This window comes from Panicum virgatum, chromosome 5N (genome assembly GCF_016808335.1).
Source record: "Panicum virgatum strain AP13 chromosome 5N, P.virgatum_v5, whole genome shotgun sequence".
Taxonomy (NCBI): Eukaryota; Viridiplantae; Streptophyta; class Magnoliopsida; order Poales; family Poaceae; genus Panicum; species Panicum virgatum.
This window is the reverse complement of record NC_053149.1, coordinates 19,322,005-19,344,085: the sequence shown is the minus strand read 5'-3', so window position 1 is coordinate 19,344,085 and position 22,081 is coordinate 19,322,005. Positions and strand designations below refer to the sequence as shown.

At 50.0% G+C, this 22,081-nt stretch overlaps 1 protein-coding gene across 1 annotated transcript; it reads right to left on the bottom strand.

Moving 5' to 3' along the window:
- Positions 1 to 1,875: 1,875 nt before the first annotated feature.
- LOC120674636 lies at positions 1,876 to 3,747 on the bottom strand. The gene is made up of 3 exons (XM_039955786.1): positions 3,202 to 3,747; positions 2,899 to 3,111; positions 1,876 to 2,687 (listed from the first exon to the last, which is right to left on the bottom strand). Exons 1-3 carry the CDS (start codon positions 3,698 to 3,700, stop codon positions 1,876 to 1,878), a joined length of 1,524 nt encoding a protein of 507 aa, XP_039811720.1. The 5' UTR covers positions 3,701 to 3,747.
- Between the last annotated feature and the right edge of the window lie 18,334 nt (positions 3,748 to 22,081).

Genomic DNA, 22,081 nt, shown 5'->3' with positions numbered 1-22,081 from the left:
TGGGGTAGATCTGTACTGTACGAGCTATGGGATTGATTCATGCTAGTTGCTAGTGTTTATTCCTTTAACCTTTAGGGACGTAGGGTATTAGGGTAGATCTGTATTAGTGTTTACTCTGTATTTGCTTCATGCTTAATCTGTCATAGTGTAGAAAGTTTATTCTAATTTACTTTAGTTCTGTCTCAGATGTCTCAGTCCGATGAGGATATAGATGAACAGATGGCATCCTGGGATGAGGGTGGGGAGGACAAGAATGAATTGGAGAAATACCTAGCTGAGGAGTGTGAAGATGATATTAAAAAATTTGACATTCTTGCTTGGTGGAAAGGACAGTCCTCTAGATTCCCCATACTATCTAGGTTGGCTCGTGATGTGCTGGCCATTCCAATCTCAACAGTTGCAAGTGAATCTACATTTAGCACATGTGGGCGTATAATGGATGATTTCAGAACTTCACTTACCCCTTTTATGGTGGAAGCTCTTGTTTGTACCCAAGATTGGCTTAAGAGGGCTACACCAACCAATATTACTGAGAATACTGAAGAACTAACTTATCTAGAAGAAGGTAACTCAATAAGTAATGTTGTATTTCTTATATATATGTTTGTGAGCAAAATATTTACAACCTTGTATTTTTTTCCATTATAGAGCTGATTAAAGAGTTTAAAGACAAAACAATCATTGAAAACAAAGCTTCCAAGGCACAAGTAGAGGGCAGCAAGGCTACCACCAGTACCAAGAGCAAGGCTACCACCACTACCAAGAGCAAATCTTCCAAAACATGCAAAAGCAAAGTCTCCAATTCAAAACCTACCTAATTTGTGAGGCACCCAATATATTTATCTCATTCTATATGTTGTTAATTGTTATATGAGTTGTCTACTAATCATTGACTTGTACAAACTTTGTTTCAGGCTTGCTGTTTGGGAGTTGGGACAACAAGTACTGCTGCTGGCGGCTTGCTGTTGCAGACTTGGAAACTTGGACTCTTGTAGAGTTGGAGGGCTACTGGCGGCTTGGAGACTTGGAGAGTTGGAGGGAGTTGGAGAGCTTGCTGTTGCAGACTTGCTGTTGTGTTGAAATTAGCTTGATCTATGAACCTGAAGTCCTGAACCATATTATTATTGTCACTGTTCTGTACTTCTGTTGGAGTGTTCGTGAACAACTTTCATGTATTGTCTTAATGTCTTTTCATGTATCGTGGTCTCGTGGACATCTTGGATCATTGGATATTTGGATCTTGTGCTTTGTTTGGGTCATATGTGCACTTATAAATTGGGTCATATGCTGCCCAATTTTTCTTCTAAACACTTAGCTGTTGTGTTGATTGTCTGGTACTCTGCTGGTACTTCGATTAGTTCGGTCTGACCGAAGACCGAACCGAACTAACCGAAGACCGAACCACTCGGTCTCAGTTTTTCTGGTATGCTAGTTCGGTTCCGAGTTTCAGAGGACCGAAGTAACCGAGGACCGAAGTAACCGAACCGATCGGTTCGGTTAGACCGAACGCCCAGTCCTAAACATAAGCATCCTAGCTCAACTATCAACACAAGATTGGGCTGTCAAATATTATTCAGAAATACTACAACATTCAGATCAATATTATTCAAGATGAAATGCATATATATAATGTGTAGCTGAAAACATTATCCAAATGCATATATATATATATATATACATATATATATATATATATACATATATATATATATATATACATATATATATATACATATATATATATGTATATATATATATATACATATATATATATGTACATATATATATATGTATATATATATATGTATATATATATATATATATATATATAGTGTTGCTGAAAGTATATGCTGTGCAAGTAAAATAAAAAGTTAGTCAAAGCTCATTTGTACCACCACCATTATTTGGATCTCCAGTAGGTTCTTCATCACCACAAGCCCGTCCAATGTCACCATCATCACCGTGACCTTCGACAAAAATAACGTTTTGATCGAATATATGTGGCCTTGACAAACTTAATACAAAGAATGTGGAGAATACAATCAAAACTGAAAACTCACCATTATCACCTCCATCATCAGAGCTGCTGTCCCCTGACTCGACATACGTAGGGCTACCTTGCGCAGAATCTGATTCAACATCATCTGCAAAATCTTCTTCCTCTTCTTCCTCATATGCTGACCTTCTTTTCTTACCACGTTTTTTGGGAAAAGTAACATTCTTAAATGCAGCCACCTCTGCTTCGTCCATCCCCAACTCTTCTACAATAAATGCACTAGGATTGGGTGGTTCAAGGTCAAGATCACTATCAACATATTCATCAAGAGTCGGTACTGACTGACTCCTAGAGTTGCACAACCAATCCATGATCGGGTTGTCTTCATCATACAAAGCACAATCCATCAAGATGCTACAAGGATCAGAATCTGATTCAAGATGGCATTGCATGTCCTGAAGGCTTTGCATTTCGTCTTGAAATAGTTGGATGCACAACTTCAAATTATAGTGCACAAAAACTAATTTATGGAGCTTGTCATAACTTAAACGATTTCTCAATTTGGTATGAACCAAGGCAAAGGTGCTCCAATTTCTTTCACAGCCGCTAGAAGACATACATTGTGAAACAATACGCTTTGCAAAGTATTGCAGGTCCGGGTAGTCCCCGCCATATTGATCCCACCAATCAGCTAGAAAAATGTAAAAAATATTGCTTAATAAAGGTACTGCAGATCTAATTCATTTTAATACTAATAACATGGAAGGAAAGTATTGCTTAATAAAGGTTCAGATAAGAATAAACTACTAATATGCCTAAGCTGCAAACAAAAGAATGACATATAAACTGAGAATGTAATTGAGATCTAAGTCAATTCGGGAATGGCAGCAATCTGAAATCACCTGCACTCACACGGCCATTAAGGGCCGACCTTCGAGCCTCTTCTCCTCCAAATAACTTTCCTTGCTTTCTAAAGAGGATATATTGGTCAATTGCAGCGGAAGCCTTTGAAGATGAACGAGCAAGCTTCTTCAGAGCCAATGTTACAGCATGTTTGCATTTTGAACTTTTTGAAAGCTTGGTAGTATAAATTGTTTTTGGGTCTAGTGCAGCAGCTAGAAAAAGAACAGGTTCAACAAGATTAATAAATTGACAATGCATAAAAGAGGCACATGAATATAAGAAGTTTTTATTTATACCCTTACCTGCAACTATGAGAGTATCATTAAGAAGATAGTGAAGCCTTTTGTTGATTATTTGCTTCCAACTGTCAAGGAGATCTTTATGTCTTCGGTCACTTAAATTGGTACTTATGTCCTTTACAGCACGTGTCATTTTTTCAAGGAATCCAGATACAGTAGCATTTTTCTGCTGATCAGCAAACCGAAGGACAGTATATATTGGTGAGACAGCTTTTAACACCAACTCCATATCACTCCACCAGTTCTTTTGGGACAAATAAGCCTCGGTGTATTCATGGTCCTCTTCACCAGCCCATGCACAATCCTCCCAGTCCTTAGATGCCATCCATAACTTAAATTGATCCTTCCTATCCCAAAAACTCTGAAGAAATAGGTAAACCGTGCCAAACCTAGTGGCGTTCCACCGAATCAGCTCTCCTCCTATCTTCTCTCTCATCATAGCATGCAGCCTGAACAGAAAGCAAGCATAAGAGTCATTACACAGCACATTTATATTCAGCATCTAAGTTTCTTAATTATACTAGTCATTACCTATTATGGTTATACAAGAATCTACAAATTTTCTTTGCACTGTCCACTACATGCTCAATAAGAGGAAAACGCCCTAGGTCCTTTAACATCAAATTAATTGTGTGAGCAGCACATGGTTGCCAAGTGATGTGAGTATACTCAGCAATGAGCAGCTTGCAAGCTTTCTTGTAGTTGGCACCATTATCTGTGACAATCTGAACAACATTTTGTATCCCAACCTCAACAACAACCACTTCTTTGAGAATCTTATAGATAAAATCTGAATTTTGGGTACAACCAGATGCATCTACAGTCTTGTGAAAGAACATGCGTCCATGGCAAAAGATCATAAAGTTAATAATAGACATCATAGTAGGGCCTGTACAATCAAGACAAAAGAAAAGGTAAGAACACAACTACAATTATATTCAACATGTACAGCAAAATGAAGCACAAAATTATACATTTATCTACCTGTCCATGAATCACACATGATGGTAACTCCATATTCATTCCAGTCTTCCTTGAATTCAGCTAAGTGAGCTTCCACATCATCAAAAATCCTATCCAATAATGGGCCATCTATTTCTTTTCCACGTGGAATATGCACTCCATCTCCAAGCTCTTGAGATAACTTGACTGCTGCTCGAAAGTATGGGCAGTCCGCTTTCCTTCCAGGAATATCATTAGCATGGAACCACTTTGCCCAAGCTTTCCCAAGCTTCTCTCTAGCACCCGCAGTGAGCATAACATCCACTCGAGGCTGCACTTGATTCCTACTACGTACCAAATCTATGTCAAAGGGAGCTTGGAAAGAACTACTAGGACTTTTGTAAAACTTGTCAATTCTAGTTTGATGATTAGCTGAACAACTTGCAGCCCCACTACCACTTGCCTTACCAATAGATGGAGGACTGCATTGTTCCAAAGCATGTTCCCTTAAAGACTCTCTCATTGCCATCTGAATTTGAGCTTCTTCATCAAGAGGAATTCTTGTGTTGCAGTGTGTCCCATAATTTCTGCTCCCTGCCATGACCTCTCTTTGAATAAAGTGTTTAAGGTCTGTATTTTTCTTTGACCTTATTCTTCGTTTTGTCACATCATCAACCATCAATTCCTTAATAAAACGTGGCACCTTGGGACAGGAAACTACAGAACCAGAAATACCACCCAAATGCTGCCTGAATCGGGTTGCACCTCCACCAGCAATAGTTATTCTACAATAAAAGCAGCTAAAGCCACTTTTATACTTCTCACCATGGCTCCATACATACTCAATGGACCCTTTTAATTTGACCTGCCTCCCTGCAACGAAAAGGAATTACAAAAGTATGTAGTTGGCATACAAAAATGTGGCTAGAATGAAACAATATAAATGATCTTTTTAATCTAATTGAAAGGGGCAAAATATAACAATTGCATAAATTGAATGAATAAAAAATAAATTCATAACAGGCCTACAATATTGGCCAGCTGTACTGATTAGAAATACAGAGAATTTTTAACCTGATTGATGATTTATTGCCCTCTAATTTCATTCCATTTATAGTGAGTCACATACACTCTAATAAGCAACTGAAATTAAACGAACAAAACAATGCTAGTGTTCTGTTGTGCCTCTTTACCATCTTCGCAGACCACTTCAATGCCGGTGTCCGCCGTCGTGCTCGTGCTCCTACCACCGGTCACAACACCAGTGGTTGATTCCCTGGTGATACCCTTGCCTTTGCCAGCAGCAGCAGCAGCAGTTCCACTGCTCGACGCCCCAATAATGGCTACATCAGCATCATCTCCATCGCCTCCTGTCACCATCAGCACCCTGTTTTGCGCCATATGGCTTTGTGGAAATGACTTGGCAACACGTGTCACCCTAAGATGCAAAGAAATCAAGGGGAGATGATCAACGAGGTATTTGCAGAGGCAGCATTCCTATGTATAGTCAACTCTAGGAATAGCTAATGCAGGTAATTGAATCACTTCCCTAGGTACTAAAAAGCATTGTAAAACAACTAATGAAGTCATACATACTGTTGTATTTTTCTTGAACATACAGGAAAGAATTCATACATATTGTTTCATTCATCTAATACGCTACGGATGTGGAAGAGCAGGGAGGGTTGACGGCACGAACATGCGGACGTAGATCTGACGGCGGAGACGGTGACTGTGATCCCTTGACTAGAATAGAGGGGGTGTCGTTCTGCTGCAGTGAATCAAGTGGACAGGAAGAGGATCGATGACGCAGAGAGGTGGGTTGCAGTGCAAGGCGGCCAGGAATGGCGTGTGGGTGCCCCGAGCGATGTCCCGGCGCGGCGAGGGTGGAGCGACGCAGCCAGGAGCCCAGGACTGGACGCGCCGCCGACGAGCCACGCGCCGTCCAGGCGGTGGCTATACAGCCCAGGAGCAGGAGCCCGGCGCGGCACGGCCGGAGCGCGGTGGTCCGGCGCGGCGCGGCCGGAGAGCGGCGGCCTGGGGCGGCGACCGGAGCGCGGCGGCCCGGGGCGGCGCGGCCGGAGCGCTGCGGCCCGGGGCGGCGCCCTGAGCGCGGTGGCCCCGCGCGGCGACCTGGTGCTGCGCCCGCTGCCCTGGCTGCTGGCCTCCTAGCCGCGCGGTGGGTGGCACGACCCCGGCTGCCCTGGCCCCTGGCGGCGGCAAAGCTTGGGTTGGCGGCAGCTCGGGAGGAAAACAGGGGGGAGAGAGAAGCAGAGAGAGACGAGTGGTGGGGATTGGGGAATACCGTCCAGGCGGTGGCTATACAGCCCAGGAGCAGGAGCCCGGCGCGGCACGGCCGGAGCGCGGTGGTCCGGCGAGGCGCGGCGCGGCCGGAGAGCGGCGGCCTGGGGTGGCGATCGGAGCGCGGCGGCCCGGGGCGGCGCGGCCGGAGCGCTGCGGCCCGGGGCGGCGCCTGAGCGCGGTGGCCCCGCGCGGCGACCTGGTGCTGCGCCCGCTGCCCTGGCTGCTGGCCTCCTGGCCGCGCGGTGGGTGGCACGACCCCGGCTGCCCTGGCCCCTGGCGGCGGCCAAGCTTGGGTTGGCGGCGGCTCGGGAGGAAAACAGGGGGGAGGGAGAAGCAGAGAGGGAGACGAGTGGTGGGGATTGGGGAATGAATCGATTTAGGGTTTGGGGAGGCCTGCGGGAGGACTTTGACCCGTTCCTGGGCTTTTGGCGGGCCACGAAAACGTGGATGGCGCGATGGATTTCAAAACGCTGAAATTATTTAGCGGTAAACTGTATTTACCGGGGCCCACCGGTAATACTGATATATCGGAAATATCGTTTTTTTATCAGTGATAAGGAAAACCTTGGTCTGAACAACCTCCGTGGCTGCCGCGCCAGAACCAGTCGAGGGCACTTCTTGCTCAGACGAGGCTCGCGGCGCGACGACAGTCACGGTGTTTCGATCTGGCGACGGGTCCGTCCTGGCACCTGTGATCGGGATGCCGTCCAGGACATCATCCCCGATGCTGACTGATACAACCTCCACGGCACCCTTCGGTTTCTTGGGTCCGGGAGATGGAGAACTAGAAAAGAAGAAGGATAAGAAAGAAAGGCAAATCCAACTGAAATCGACTACTGCACAAGATAGGATGTTACCTGGGGGAGTCGAGAGAGATTGTCTTGCGCTTGGCGCAGACCCGTCGACCCTTCGGAACCTCGGGCAGGTCCTTTGCTAACCCTGAAGCAGCGCTTTGAGTTCATTCAGAATCGGAAGAAGCTGCAACACGGGCGTCAGGTTCCTCCACCACGATTCCAGACCAGTTCTTCTGAAGATAGGGAGGAAGATGTGGAGTTGGGTACAGTTGGACAGAGCATTTGGTACCTGGCATAAAGGGTGTGGATCTGTATGTGGCAACGGTATCCTGAAAGAAGTCGAGTACTTGGTCAGGCAAGACAAGAAACATTTTTTCACCAACTGTGGACCAAAGAACTCGATTACATACCGGATGTGGAGGATTCGCTGCAGAGAACAACGTTGGTACATAAGGTACTCCTCCGACGTCCAGAAGGACCTTCTTGGTGTGTACAAGAGCTTCTGCGCCGCTCAGCTCCTCTGCACACATCCGAGAGGGATCCTCAGCGCCAATGTCTTCAAATGCATAATGCACCCGCTTCTGAAGCTGTTGGATCCGGCGCCTGGCGAAGTCAAAAACCACTGACGCTCCAGTGACGTTCATCTCCTTGTGGGCGGCGATATGGGCCATCAGTTCCTTCACTTGGTCCATATCGCCTTCGTCAGGCGTCGAGTTCCACTCCTGGCAGGGCACAGGAGGTCTTCCGTCCTTCTCAAGCAGAGGGGGAGGGTGGTTGCCGATGTAAAACCAGTTTTGCCTCCAGTTCGGAATATTAGAAGGGAGTTGGTACTCGAGGTACCCAGAATCAGCGGATTGGCGAAGCTGGATGCCAGCTCCGCCAATCACAAAAATGTTTTTCAAGGAAGGCTGCGGCCTGCAGCAGAAGAGGTGGCGGAAAAGGTGCCAGTGTGGCTCGATGCCAAAGAAAGCTTCACAAAAATGAACAAAAATTGCGAGATGAACAAAAGAATTTGGGTTCAAATGGTGGAGCCGCAGGCCATAAGTGTAAAGAAGACCGCGGAGGAAATCGCAAGCAGGGAGGCTAAATCCTTGCTCAAAAAAGTGATAAAAGGCAATAATTTCTTCCTTATTCTCGCAAGGATAAGGTTCACGGAAGGAAGGGCGCCAGCCAATGATTTCCTCATCCTGGAGAAAGCCCTGAGCGACTAATTGGAGAAGATCGCGGCGGGAGCACTTACTGTACGTCCAGTGTTCCGCCTGGGATTGAGTCATGGATTCCGATCCTTCGCCTTGGACGGATTTCTTGGCAGTTCCTTTCTCCTTCCTGGCAGCTTCCTTACGACCCATCCTTGATGTCACGAGCGATTTGCTTCGCATACGCTCGGGGGCTGGGGAGAGGGTGGAGGATCAAAGATCTGGGAAGGGGACAAGGGAGCGCGCGGGCGAGAGCTAAAGAGTCTCTTGGCGGCGGCTGAAGGCGAAATGGTTTGAAGGCGTGGAAGCCAAACCTAGATCTACCGCGCAGTTAGAAGTTATTGTGCGGAAGTTGAAGAGTTTTCTCTGGTTTTTTGGGTCTTTTGAGAGGAAAATAAGGGGCATTTTTGGAAAGTTATTTAATTAACCATTTTTTCGAGGCTTTTGCCAGAAAAGAGAGGTTTTCTGAATTTCTGAACAAATTTATTCCATTATACCATCAAATTCCTGATTAATCAGAGAAAAACAAATAATGCACATATCCCAATGCCACGAAGTCTGGGGATCCTTTTTCCAAACCTCGGGATTTGGATTCAAGGCTCGGGGGCTGCGGGGTACGTGTCATTGAGTACTTATTCTTCAATTTTGAAAGATAAGATGAAGATTCAAGACTGAGGACCCTCAGCCTGAATCTACGATTCAACCTAAGGCTCGGGGACTACTCCATATGGAGTGCGACTAAGTCGCACCGCATATAAAGAAGTCAAAGCTATTTCAGGGCATGAGCACCTCATAACCTCGAAGCAGCCAAGGAAGTACTCGAAGAAGATCTTCATGATAGAGCTTCAAAAGAAGTCGAAGACTACTTCAAGTACTCGAAGCCTGCAGTACTCGGCTACGAAGAGCTCGGGGGCTTGTCAGACCCGGGACTACGGGACTATGTACATAGCTTAGACAATGACCGAATAAGGGATGGGACATGTCCATACTTTATCCGTATGTAACTACTCGAATAGGAGTAGAACTAGCCATATACAGAAGGAAACTACCCGAGAGTACTCGAGTAGGACTCTTAAGCTAGTATCGGACTAGGACTTACATGTAACCATGTCCCCCCGGATTATATAAGGGCGGGCAGGGACCCCTCCAAAATATATCTCATACCAAGGCAATACAAACAGCTAACAGGACGTAGGGTATTACATATATTGCGACCCGAACCTATCTAAACTTGTGTTGCTTGCACCTTCAAGTTCCTGATCTCGGCGACACCTTGCCTACAAGTCTACTACCTTAGGGTATCCCTAGGTAGGCTTGCCGGTAAAACACCGACAGTGACCTCATATACGAGCGTAGTGCTCGGGTATGCGGGATCCTTCGAATATGACCGTGCTCCACGGTGTTACTGGGGTAGACGGCAGGTGGTGACAGCCCTGTCCGTCCGCTACGAAGCTGCTTCGTGGTTAGTTTACTCCCCGACGTTCAGGTTCGGTGTAGGAGTTCTGAAAGATGTAACGGCCTGGATGTACTCTAGGGCGGGACATTCTCCCTGGTATCCCTAATTTCCCGACACCCGCAGCTCTAACCAAACATATGTTGCATAAACTTTGGTTGCTTGAATAGATGCTATTAGGACCCTGTTGTATGCCTATGCTCCCACTAACCTTAGGTTTATTCGTTTATTCTTTATCCTAAGTCTGGCTGATTGTGTGTGTCACATTACCCCAATTCATATCTGTCGGATTTGGATACCGGCAAGTCCACTCGGGGTATGCCCAAGCAGTAGATTTGTAGGTGGAGAGATCGGAGAGCCAAGAACTTGATGGTAACACGAAGACGCAAGGCTTAGACAGGTTCGGGCCACTCGAAGCTTAGCACCCTACGTCCTGTGTTTTGTGGTGTGTATTAGGGTTTGCAAAGCTAGGTTACAATGAGAATGGCTCGATGGAGGCTGAATGAATTCGCTTTCGTTGGGTATCCCCACGTCCCCCTTATATATACGAGTGGCCATGGGTTACAAGTTAGGGTTTGACCTACTCGTAGTCTGTTTGGAATCCGATCAATACCGATACTCTATGTCGAGCATATCCTAACTGACACAGATCCTGATCCCAGAAGATCTAGCCCGCCAGGCAATCTGGCACTTGCCTACCGGGTTATGAAGCCGGGTACTCCTTGCCGAGCCCCGTGGGCCGAGCGTCTTGGGCTGAGTTGTCCAGCCGGGTAGCTGACTGTACTCGGCCGGGAGGTACCCGGGTCTAACTCCGTCAAGCCCCCGAGCGCTGAGTCATCGAAGAGGGCCTGCCCGGTGAGGCCAGTCGGTGATCACATGGTGTTCGTTGCGGACCCTACCTTCTGCCGCCTGTGGCAGTCCAGTCATCAACGGGATGCGCCCCTAGGCGCACCCGTTGGGTGTAGCTCCCGAGCCTCGGGAGCTTTTGCAGAAGTGTTCCGAGGGTCAGATGATCTGAGCCCTTTCCTGACTTGCCTACTGAGTTTTATAGCTCGACCCTGAAGTCCAGCTCAGGCATTTTGAATTGCGGCGCCCAGCCTTCGAACAAGGTCACTGGCGGGGTCACGGGGACACACCGAGTTAGAGTAACGGCATCCAGCCCTCGAGCAGGGTCACTGGCAGAGTCGTGGGGACGCGCCGAGTATGAGTAGCGGCGTCCAGCCCCCGAGCAGGGTCACTGACGGAGTAGCAGGGACACGCCAAGCCAGAGTAGCGGCACCCAGCCCCCCGAGAAGGGTTGCTGGCGGAGTCGCGGAGACACGCCGAGTCGAAGTAATGGCGTCCAGCCCCCGAGCAGGGTCGCTGGCGGAGTCGCGGAGACATGCCGAGTTGAAGTAACGGCGTCCAGCCCCCGAGCAGGGTCGCTGGCGGAGTCGCGGAGACACGCCGAGTTGAAGTAACAGTGTCCAGCCCTCGAGCAGGGTCGCTGGCGAAGTCCCGGAGACACGCCGAGTTGAAGTAACGGCGTCTAGCCCCCGAGAAGGGTCGCTGGCGGAGTCGCGGAGACACACCGAGTTGAAGTAACGGCGTCCAACCCCCGAGAAGGGTCGCTGGCAGAGTCGCGGAGACACGCCGAGTCCAAGGGAATATTCCCTCCAACGGATAAACCTAGATTCACCCACAATTACTGCGATCCGCCAATCAATCTGGAGCGCAGATCGTGATGAGAACCCGCTAGGGTTTGTGCCCGATCTTTCGATGAGAGGCGTGGGGGATAACTCGATTGGAGGAGATGATGTTCACGGCCCGACTATAGCAATCAAGATGATGCGCCTTAGCAACCGATACACCACCTCCTATGGATGCCGCGATCTTATGGGAGCGCGTCACCCGGCCACTAGGGCACCTGCCCTGCAAGCAATCGAAGAACTAGCAAGAACAAGTATGGAACAAGTACTGAATTTACTAGATTGGAATTGATGAACTCAATCTGAATCACAATATGGTGGGGTTCCGTAAACAATCAAACGGGCGGTTGAACCAACACGCGCGCTGAAAGGCGATAGCAATGGCTAACTCGACGAAAACAAAACCCAAGTGTTCTTGACGGCGGCTAAAGGGTATCAGAATGTGGGAGGACGACCACAGGGGTTCTGGGGTCATGCTCCAACCCTAGGACGTGTCCATAATGGACTCAACTTGATACACGGCCCATTGGGCCAAAATAAGATGAAGCAGCATCGTGGGCAGAAAACATATCGGTATAAAACAGACGATTGTGGCCGACTCCGGAAGGATATGGATGTGAGGTCAGATCCATTGGAAAGTAGACTTGATAAGCTTTCCATGAAGTACTTGAACGGCCTAATCCGAGTCCGTATGCGACCGTGGCGTCCATCACAAGTCGATGCTTTTTCTGCAGTCCGAATCCAGCCTCCAAAACGTGTTGGACTTGATCTCTTTCCATCTTTGGGCCCAAAGTGACGTCGTGGCCTGGTGGAGGATGTGAGGAACACTTGGACTTGGTCCCCAGTGAACTTCTTTGGTCCTCCATGCCTTCCATGTGTGTCTAGCACTCTTTTTTATCCACATATGTATTTCTGAAAATGACAATGAACACACATCATGGCGCAACATCAATTCATCGAATGTAGCAACAATAATCATGATATAGGATTGATTCACCTTTTGTTTACAAGCCATTAATATGGTCATATCTAAGCTGGTGATGTCCTCATCATTCTCCCCTTCTTGGCTGCAAGTCGTCCTCGACTTGCCCCAATGGCATTCAAAGGTGCTTGCTTTGAGGTTGGAACACGGAACGACGGCTATGTTGCATGGCAACAACCAGCAATGCTTCCCTTCTTTGGGCTGACCCTGTTGCTTAAGAGAAAAACTAGAGAAACTTGGCAAGACATCATTAGTGTTAGTGCTGCTCCCTATTTGACCATTGTATTGTAGCCCAAAAGGATATTTCAGATTAGAGCAGATATAAACTTTGTGCACCAAATACTCTCTTTTGCAATTATACTTGCCAATAAAGTGATATGTATAATTAGACAAGCCTGTCGATTTGGAATATGCAAAAAGTTTCTCCTCTAAATAGTTTAGATCACAAAGAATATCAAATTCAATATAACCCAAAGTATTTAAAGAAGACATCAATTTCAGTTCATCTTGTGCACAAGTAATAGGATGGAAAAGCTTTTCTTCAGCACATTTGTATGGTTCCAAACCAAAAGAATCACACTTATTCACTACTTGTGGCATATGAGTAAAAGAATCATCAACACACAAGTCCTCCTTATCACAGGGAACAGGAAGTAATTCATCTTGTGACAAAGGTGAATCATCTTCGGGTTCCACTATTTGTTGCTCTTGGTTAGCATGTAGAGTGGACAAGTTTTGTACATCATGGGTTACACCATTCTTGCAATTATTCACAAATAATAGAGTCTCCTTTTCAGCATGAACAGCAAGCCAAAATAATTCACCAATACATCTATATGACTTGCTAATTAACAAGGTTCGAATTTCAGAATTGAGCCCTCTCATGAACCTACTCATAACATCTTCCACGCATTCATCTAATCCACCAAACATGATACAAGTCTTAAAGACATGAAAATATTCCCTCACAGTCCTACTACCTTGCTTCAAATTATCTAATTTTGCAAGCAAATAATCAGCATAATATGAAGGAATGAATGCATCTCTAAAAAGAAATTTGCAATCTTCCCAAGATTCTAGAACTTTGTTGTGCCTACAGATATGTTTCCATTCTAGCAAAGCATATTTAGTCAAAACATTAGAGGCAATATAAATCTTTTCTTTCTCGGACAAGTCATGCTCATCAAATTCATTATCAACTTTTAGCTCCCAATCAATGTAAGCTTCAGGATCAAACTTACCATCATATAACGGCAAGAGTTGAATGACATCTTGAACATGAGGGTCTAGTTTCAACTGCTCAAAATTCTCTGTATCACCTGCCATGATTAGTAGACAACAAGAAATACAAAAATAAGATGTACCCTCCTATCAACTACTAGATGTGTTGGTTGTAATTCTCTCAAACTAAACTTGTTCAAAACAAGCTCTTGCAAGTTCTTACTTGTCGTGCGAATGGCGATGGAGTATGTGCGGAGCCACGTTTTGGGGTCGGACTCGCCATCGTACTTGTCGATGCTGACTGGCTTGAACGTGGCCGGCCATGTGACGCCGCGGAGTCGGTTGTAGAATGCGGAGAAACTGTCCAAGTCGCCGACGGAGTCGCTGTCGAGGTTGATCGGTGGAGACCGCTGGCGGTGCTGGCGGGGTCGCCCTCCTCGGTTGCCATTCGGAGCGCCGTAGTCCTCATCGTAGCGGCGACGACGTTCACGTTCAGCCTCGTCACACTTCCTGTGGCGGGCGTTGAGGTGATCCCGAGTGTCGCGGTTGCCGAGTCGATGGTGTAGATCTCCTTGGTTGACTTCGGAGTCGGCCCGGCGGCACGGGATGGAGTGACGCGAAGTGCTGGAGTGGGCCCACTGGGCCAAGTTGTCATCTTGAAAGCGCAGGAACTGGGCAGCGGCAACCTTCAGGCCGGTCCATGCCCGCGTGAGCTCAGGGGACTCCGGGAGAGTTTCCAGGGCCTCGTAGGCCGCAGCTATGTTAGCCGATGGGGTGGAGTAGACGTTCTAGCCATCACACTCGAGGATGAAGTCTTCATCGAGGTTGCGTGGGGTCGGACCGTTTCCGCGAGTAGGGTGCACCATGGGGTGGTGCCTCTCGTTGTCGGCGTTCTCCAAGTCACGGATAGCCTGCTCGCCTATGCGCCTCGAGGCACGGTTAGCATTGCGGTTAAGGCACAACTGTCGTGCACCTTCGTCTTCTCCGTCGGTCGATGGTTCATCCGCAGAGACCAATGAGATCTCGCGCGGGGATCGCCTGCTCACAGGGTTGGGTAGGAGGGTGAGCAGGGCTTCCTGGTAGCCGATATCGGACCCTAGGGTCGTATCAGATCGGATTTGTTCGACGCTGGGTCAGTTCAGATCTGCGGCGCGTAGGCGTTCCATGGACATTCGGATCTGGTTCGAAAGATGGAGACGCTGTTGCGCATGCCGAATGTAGGTCGAGTTGCTGCGTCACCTGGACGACGAAGCGCTGCCTCAGCCATGCCGATGCACTCGGCGAGAGATAGATCTACTCAGTCCAAGCCTGCAAGGATGTCGCTGATATCGAGGCGCGGATGGGGAGTCGACCGCCGAGTGCTTGGGGGAGCGGTGATGTCGATGTTGTCGAGGCGACGAGTCACAGAGTCGGGGAGGGTCAGATCAGATCTGGTCCCTTGAGAGCTAGTCGCCTGGAGTGAAGACATGGTGGAGCTGGTGCTGATGCTGGTGTTTCTGACGATGTCCATGGGAATGTCACCGAAGACGATGGAGTAGCCGAGAGAGGCTTGGATCTGCAGCATCACTTACACGGAGAAGAAGACGCCGGAGTTGGATGCCATCAAGTTCAATGAGAGAACCCTGGAGATCCCTCTACCTGGCGTGCCAATTGTCGGATTTGGATACCGACAAGTCCACTCGAGGTATGCCCAAGCAGTAGATTTGTAGGTGGAGGGATCAGAGAGCCAAGAACTTGATGGTAACACGAAGACGCAAGGCTTAGATAGGTTCGGGCCGCTCGGAGCGTAAAACCCTATGTCCTGTGTTCGGTGGTGTGTATTAGGGTTTGCAAAGCTAGGTTACATTGAGCAATGGCTCGATGGAGGCTGAATGAATTCGCTTTCATTGGGTATCCCCACGACCCCCTTATATATCCCAGTGGTCGTGGATTACAAGTTAGGGTTTGACCTACTCGTAGTCTATTTGGAATCCGATCAATACCGATACTCTATGTCGAGCATATCTGCCGGTACCCCAGAACTGGGGTACCCCCTCTTGCTGAGTCTAGGCAAAAGCCTTGTGGTTATTCTTGACTACATCCAAACAGCCGGACCCCCGCGATCCGGAGCCCTGTTCACCTGACAACGGTCCCGGACCCGTCCCCCAGCTGGGGAAGGTCTGGGAGCACCACGTGTTCCGGAAGAAGCAGGCGCTCAGCCCAAACGGCCGGAGGCTCCGGACCTCCCGTAGAGGTCCGGACCCCCGTGGAGTCCCGGACCCCTCATGGGGTCCCGGACCCCTGTATAGTAACCGGACCCCCCACTAAGGGAAGGGATTGACACCCCGCCTCGGGGAGGTCCGGAGCTGCCGCGTGTCTGCAAGCGCAGACACGTATGTAAGGCCGCTTGGTCTCCATACTAAGGTTCACCTACCACTACATTCATTGCGGTAGGTGAACGTCCGCATTGATATAGCAGAAGCTGAGGCGATTCTTTGACCAGGGGACACTATTGATCGCGTATTACCAAGACGTGTGGTGGAGCCGCTGGTGCCGCCCACGCCGCGCCTGTCAGTCTGCCATGACAGATGGACACGACGGCTCGGCTTCATCCATTATGACGTCTACATAATAGCCTCAACAGGCCACGCCGCAAGCTACGTTCCCCCAACGGGCACCTTGCTGACGGGACAAGAGAAGACCCCCCCTGAGTCAGAGGGGCAGCAGGGTATGGAAGCATATCGGAGAAAAGATTCACAACTACTGTAGCCATTTAAGTACTCTGCGTAGTATACTACACAGTCACGTTGGGCCCGCTTGTCGGGGCCTCAACGACCAATGTATCCGCACCCCTTGATCTATAAAAGGGGGGCGCCCGCTAGAAGAAGGCTCAGGCTGAAAAAGGGCCAAGGCCAGGCAGAGGATAGGTTCATACACAACCAAGAACAATACTTCTCCCAGTGGATGTAGGGTATTACGCTCCGGCGGCCCGAACCACTCTAGATCGTGAGTTCATGTGTGCTTGCCTCCGTGCTAGATTAGCCTAACCGCCTAGTACTTCCCCGATTCCTCCCTCACCGGGAATAGGCAGGTGCGCTCCGCCACCCGGCTGTGGGTACCCTAAAAATCCCACGACATTTGGCGCCGTCCGTGGGGAAGATGCAGGCGTTGGCTAGATCTCCAAGCTTTCGAGGCTGAGCTCATCCTCTGCGACAGCAGCGAGAAGATGAAGAGAGGCATGGTGTCACCTACGCCGCATGTCACTACGCTGAGGCACCAGCGCCCTCGGAGCGGCGGTGCACGGCAGCGGCGCCTGCTGTGCGTCGCCACTGCGACGCCTCAGAACCGGTACGGTGGTGCGCGGGGGTGACGCCTGTTGCGTGTCGCCCCGCGCCATCCTAGTGTCGGCTCAAGGTTTTCTCTCAAGCAACGGCCACGCTTCCTCTGCGGTGGCATGGCGTCAGCTCAAGGCTTTCTCTCAACATGGAGCCTGGAGCCAATGGCCATCCCGGAGGAAGTTGGCCGTGTCGTCGTGTCGTCTCCGGCACCACCCGAGGTGCTTGGTGCTGCTGCAGATAGGACCCCGCCACCAGGCGCGGGGGCCCCTGGCGCTAGCACCAAGGACAAGCCGGCGAACGACCGCACCTCTCCGCGCTTCGTACCGGTCCTTCTGCTGCGCAAGGGCGTCGAACTGGCTTCAGCTCACTATGAGCGGCCATCAGGCCGGCTTCCATTGGCAGCTGGTGACGGCAGGGGGCCTCTCCCATTCAAAGCCAAAGAATTTGTCTCATGCTACCTAAGCATATGATAGCTCTTAGGCAAGGAGTGGTCCCCCTAGCTCCTGAGGTGATGCTGGATGATGATGTACAAGCACGTCCAGGGCACCATCGCCCCAACAACACAGAAGAGCCCCCAAGATGGCAGCACCACTATGGCTAGCCATGTGCATGCCTTACGGGGCGACGGCTGTAGGTTATCACTAGATAGGATTGAGTGTGTTTCTCCTTTGTAATGATTTGGTGCCTACGTGTGGTCCAGAGCGGTAAAGGTTAGCCCTTGTAAACCCGATCTCTGGCTTCATCGCACAAACAGGCGACACCAGCAAGTGGTCCAGAGCGGTAGAGGTCCGCCCTCGTAATCCCGACCTCTGATGTACACCACGAGTCAAGCAATAAAGGAGATTTGCTTTCTCAGTCCTATCTTTACTTTAACCTAATAGCACTTGTTCATTCAACCTGCATGTTTCTTACTCCCGCACGGAGTTTTTTCTTTAGGTGCTAACAATCCAAATTGAGTTGCTAGCTTGTGTTCAGGTTGGGACACCCTTCTAGCTGGAAGGCAGTTCGGACCCCTAGGGACCTGCTCAGGAGAAGTGGTGCCCGTATCCTGGGGTAGAGAAGTTCTGCGTAGCTTAGCCTGGTAATGTACCCTAAGCCTACGTACTTTACTGCCCTGTTACGAGTCCCCTAGTATCCGAGTCTGCTGTCCCTAGAGGTCCCGGGCTCCTTTCTAGTATAAGGCCTGGTTTCCTACACCATTGCTGCAAGGCCCGGTGACCTAATTCATGAGACCGATCGCCACGGTCGATCCAAGTCCACTCCGGTGGCCCGCTCCGGCGGAGACCGCTCGGCACGGTTGTCTCAAGTCCACTCCGGTGGCCCGCTCCGGCGGAGACCGCTCGCCACGGTCGACTCAAGTCCACACCGGTGGCCCGCTCCGGCGGAGACCACTCGCCACGGTCGATCCAAGTCCACTCCGGTGGCCCGCACCGGCGGAGACCGCTCGCCACGGTCGATCCAAGTCCACTCCGGTGGCCCGCTCCAGCGGAGACCGCTCGCCACGGTCGATCCAAGTCCACTCCGGTGGCCCGCTCCGGCGGAGACCGCTCGCCATGGTCGTCTCAAGTCCACTCCGGTGGCCCGCTCCGGCGGAGATCGCTCGCCACGGTCGACTCAAGTCCACTCCGGTGGCCCGCTCCGGCGGAGACCGCTCGCCACGGTCGACTCAAGTCCACTCCGGTGGTCCGCTCCGGTGGAGACCGCTCGCCACGGTCGATCCAAGTCCACTCCGGTGGCCCGCTCCGGCGGAGACCGCTCGACACGGTCGCCAAGAGCCCGGTCCGGGAAGTGGTGCTTGCTCCCTGAGCGATCCGAGGTCTATGTAGCCGCTTAGCTTGGTTCCGCACCCTAAGCCTACACCTTCGTTGCGCTGTGGAGAGCGCTCTAGTACCTGGACCTGGCAATCGGCGTACTGGCCTCAGGGGTCCGGAGCGCCCGCTCTCTGCATGAGCTCACCGACGCAATCAAGTTTGCGTGGGAAAACATCACGATGGTAGGCCCCACCCACGGGTTCGTACATCTCCCGAGGTGGGCCCGGGGGCCACTGTCGGTACCCCAAAACTGGGGTACCCCCTCTTGCTGAGTCTAGGCAAAAGCCTTGTGGTTATCCTTGACTACATCCAAACAGCCGGACCCCCGCGATCTGGAGCCCTGTTCACCTGACAACGGTCCCGGACCCGTCCCCCGGCTGGGGAAGGTCTGGGAGCACCACGTATTCCGGAAGAAGAAGGCGCTCAGCCCAAACGGCCGGGGGCTCCGGACCTCCCGTAGAGGTCCGGACCCCCGTGGAGTCCCGGACCCCCCATGGGGTCCCGGACCCCTGTATAGTAACCGGACCCCCCACTAAGGGAAGGGATTGACACCCCGCCTCGGGGAGGTCCGGAGCTGCCGCGTGTCTGCAAGCGCAGACACGTATGTAAGGCCGCTTGGTCTCCATACTAAGGTTCACCTACCTCTACATTCATTGCGGTAGGTGAACGTCCGCATTGATATAGCAGAAGCTGAGGCGATTCTTTGACCAGGGGACACTATTGATCGCGTATTACCAAGACGTGTGGTGGAGCCGCTGGTGCCGCCCACGCCGCGCCTGTCAGTCTGCCATGACAGATGGACACGACGGCTCGGCTTCATCCATTATGACGTCTACATAATAGCCTCAACAGGCCACGCCGCAAGCTACGTTCCCCCAACGGGCACCTTGCTGACGGGACAAGAGAAGACCCCCCCCTGAGTCAGAGGGGCAGCAGGGTATGGAAGCATATCGGAGAAAAGATTCACAACTACTGTAGCTATTTAAGTACTCTGCGTAGTATACTACACAGTCACGTTGGGCCCGCTTGTCGGGGCCTCAACGACCAATGTATCCGCACCCCTTGATCTATAAAAGGGGGGCGCCCGCTAGAAGAAGGCTCAGGCTGAAAAAGGGCCAAGGCCAGGCAGAGGATAGGTTCATACACAACCAAGAACAATACTTCTCCCAGTGGATGTAGGGTATTACGCTCCGGCGGCCCGAACCACTCTAGATCGTGAGTTCATGTGTGCTTGCCTCCGTGCTAGATTAGCCTAACCGCCTAGTACTTCCCCGAGTCCTCCCTCACCGGGAATAGGCGGGTGCGCTCCGCCACCCGGCTGTGGGTACCCTAAAAATCCCACGACAATATCCTAACTGAAATAGATCCTGATCCTGGAAGATCCAGCCCGCCAGGCAATCTGGTGCTTGCCTGCCGGGTTATGAAGCCGGGTACTCCTTGCCGAGCCCCGTGGGCCGAGCGTCTTGGGCTAAGTCGTCCAGCCGGGTAGCCGTCTCGACTCGGCCGGGAGGTACCTGGGTCTACCTCCGTCGATATATTTATCATAACTTACCCCTGCATTCGTTATAGTTTGTGCCTTGCTCATGTCGTCTCAGTCATGTGCCAAGTAAACTCTTTTACATGATGCCCTCCTTTGGTGAAATATAAATAACGATACCCGAATACTCTCCGGGTGAAATGTTACAACGGTACACTACTAGAAAATCAGGCTTATGCAACGGACAGAATCCGTTGCAATATGGCCAAATACATTGCAAAAGGTTAAATTGCAACGGACTTTTTCCGTCAGGAGTTGTTGCAAAAAAATGCGTTGCAGGAAGTTTGCGCCACCAAATCACTTGCCGATGCAAAAAAAGAACTCCTATTGCAACGTAATTGACCGATGCAATTAACAGATAATACAACAGATGGTTGGTGGTAATAAAACTTATTGCAACGCCAGATGCCATAGCAACTAGTTGCATCGCACCAAAGCGTGGCAATAAGTATTGTTGCAACGCCAAAACGCCATTGCGAAAGTGTGTTGCCACGGACCCCAAACGTGGTAATAGGTGGACCTCTATTGCCACGTTACACAGTCTTGTTGCTATAGTTGGACCCTCTATTGATACTATAAATGTTTAGTTGCTACAAGTGGGCACCTCTATTGCCACTCCAATTGTTTTTGTTGCTATAAGTTGGCGCCTCTATTGCCACTGAAATTATTTGGTTGCTTTAAGTAGGCACCTCTATTGCTACTAGAATTGTGCGGTTGCTACAAGTGGGCACACCTATTGCCACTAGAAATGTTTGGTTGCTATAGGTGGGCACCGCTATTGCCATGTGTTGACGCTCACTAACGACTATTTCCAGGCGTCAACTTAATCAGAAAATCATGAGAGTTTGTACTTCTTACACGCATTCTTATACAATAAAGTTTCTAAATCACACTTTACCTTTTAGAATATGCAAGTTGTGTTTTCAAACTAATATGCAGGTTACAAGCACACTTTGGCCCGACACAAAATCAAAGAAAATATCAGAGTACTGATTCAGGATCAAATGGACCAAGTGAAGCCCAAAAACTAAAGCAAACCCAGCTGGGGCAGGCCGTGCCTCAACTTTAGGACAATGGAAGACCAAGACAAGCCCACTCCAGGAAGTTGGGGGCAGTTGGCGGCCCGGGCAGGCCGACCGACCAACCTGGTTGGACGGCCAGGCCTGTGGGCCCCACTGCCTCAACCAAGGCACGTGGCGCTTCCCTGTTGGCTCACAGCATCGGTTTGGGGTGCTGCGGCTGGTGGCACCCTACTATAAATAGAAGGGGGGTAGAGAATAGAACACACACACCCCACACCTCTCACTTCCTCTCTTGCATTGCTTGCGTAGTCTTTAAGCTTAGTGGAGTTTAGGAGAAGTCTAGAAGTCATAGAGTCGCCGGAGTTGCTCGAGAGTCTGGTATGGGTTCATCTCTAGCTCTCTCTTGTAATATTCGGTCGTTTGTAATAGAATTAGACTATGGTTACCGATATCTGCTTGAAGTATATTCTGAGTTATCGAGTATATGCTTCTTGTCATGGTTGCGTTATTATTCAATGATTGCATTGCATGATCGCCCTGTGCTGGACATGGTTAGTCTTTTGTTCTTAGAACTCTATCAACTGCTCTAGTATTCGTATGATTGCTCTAGTGTGAT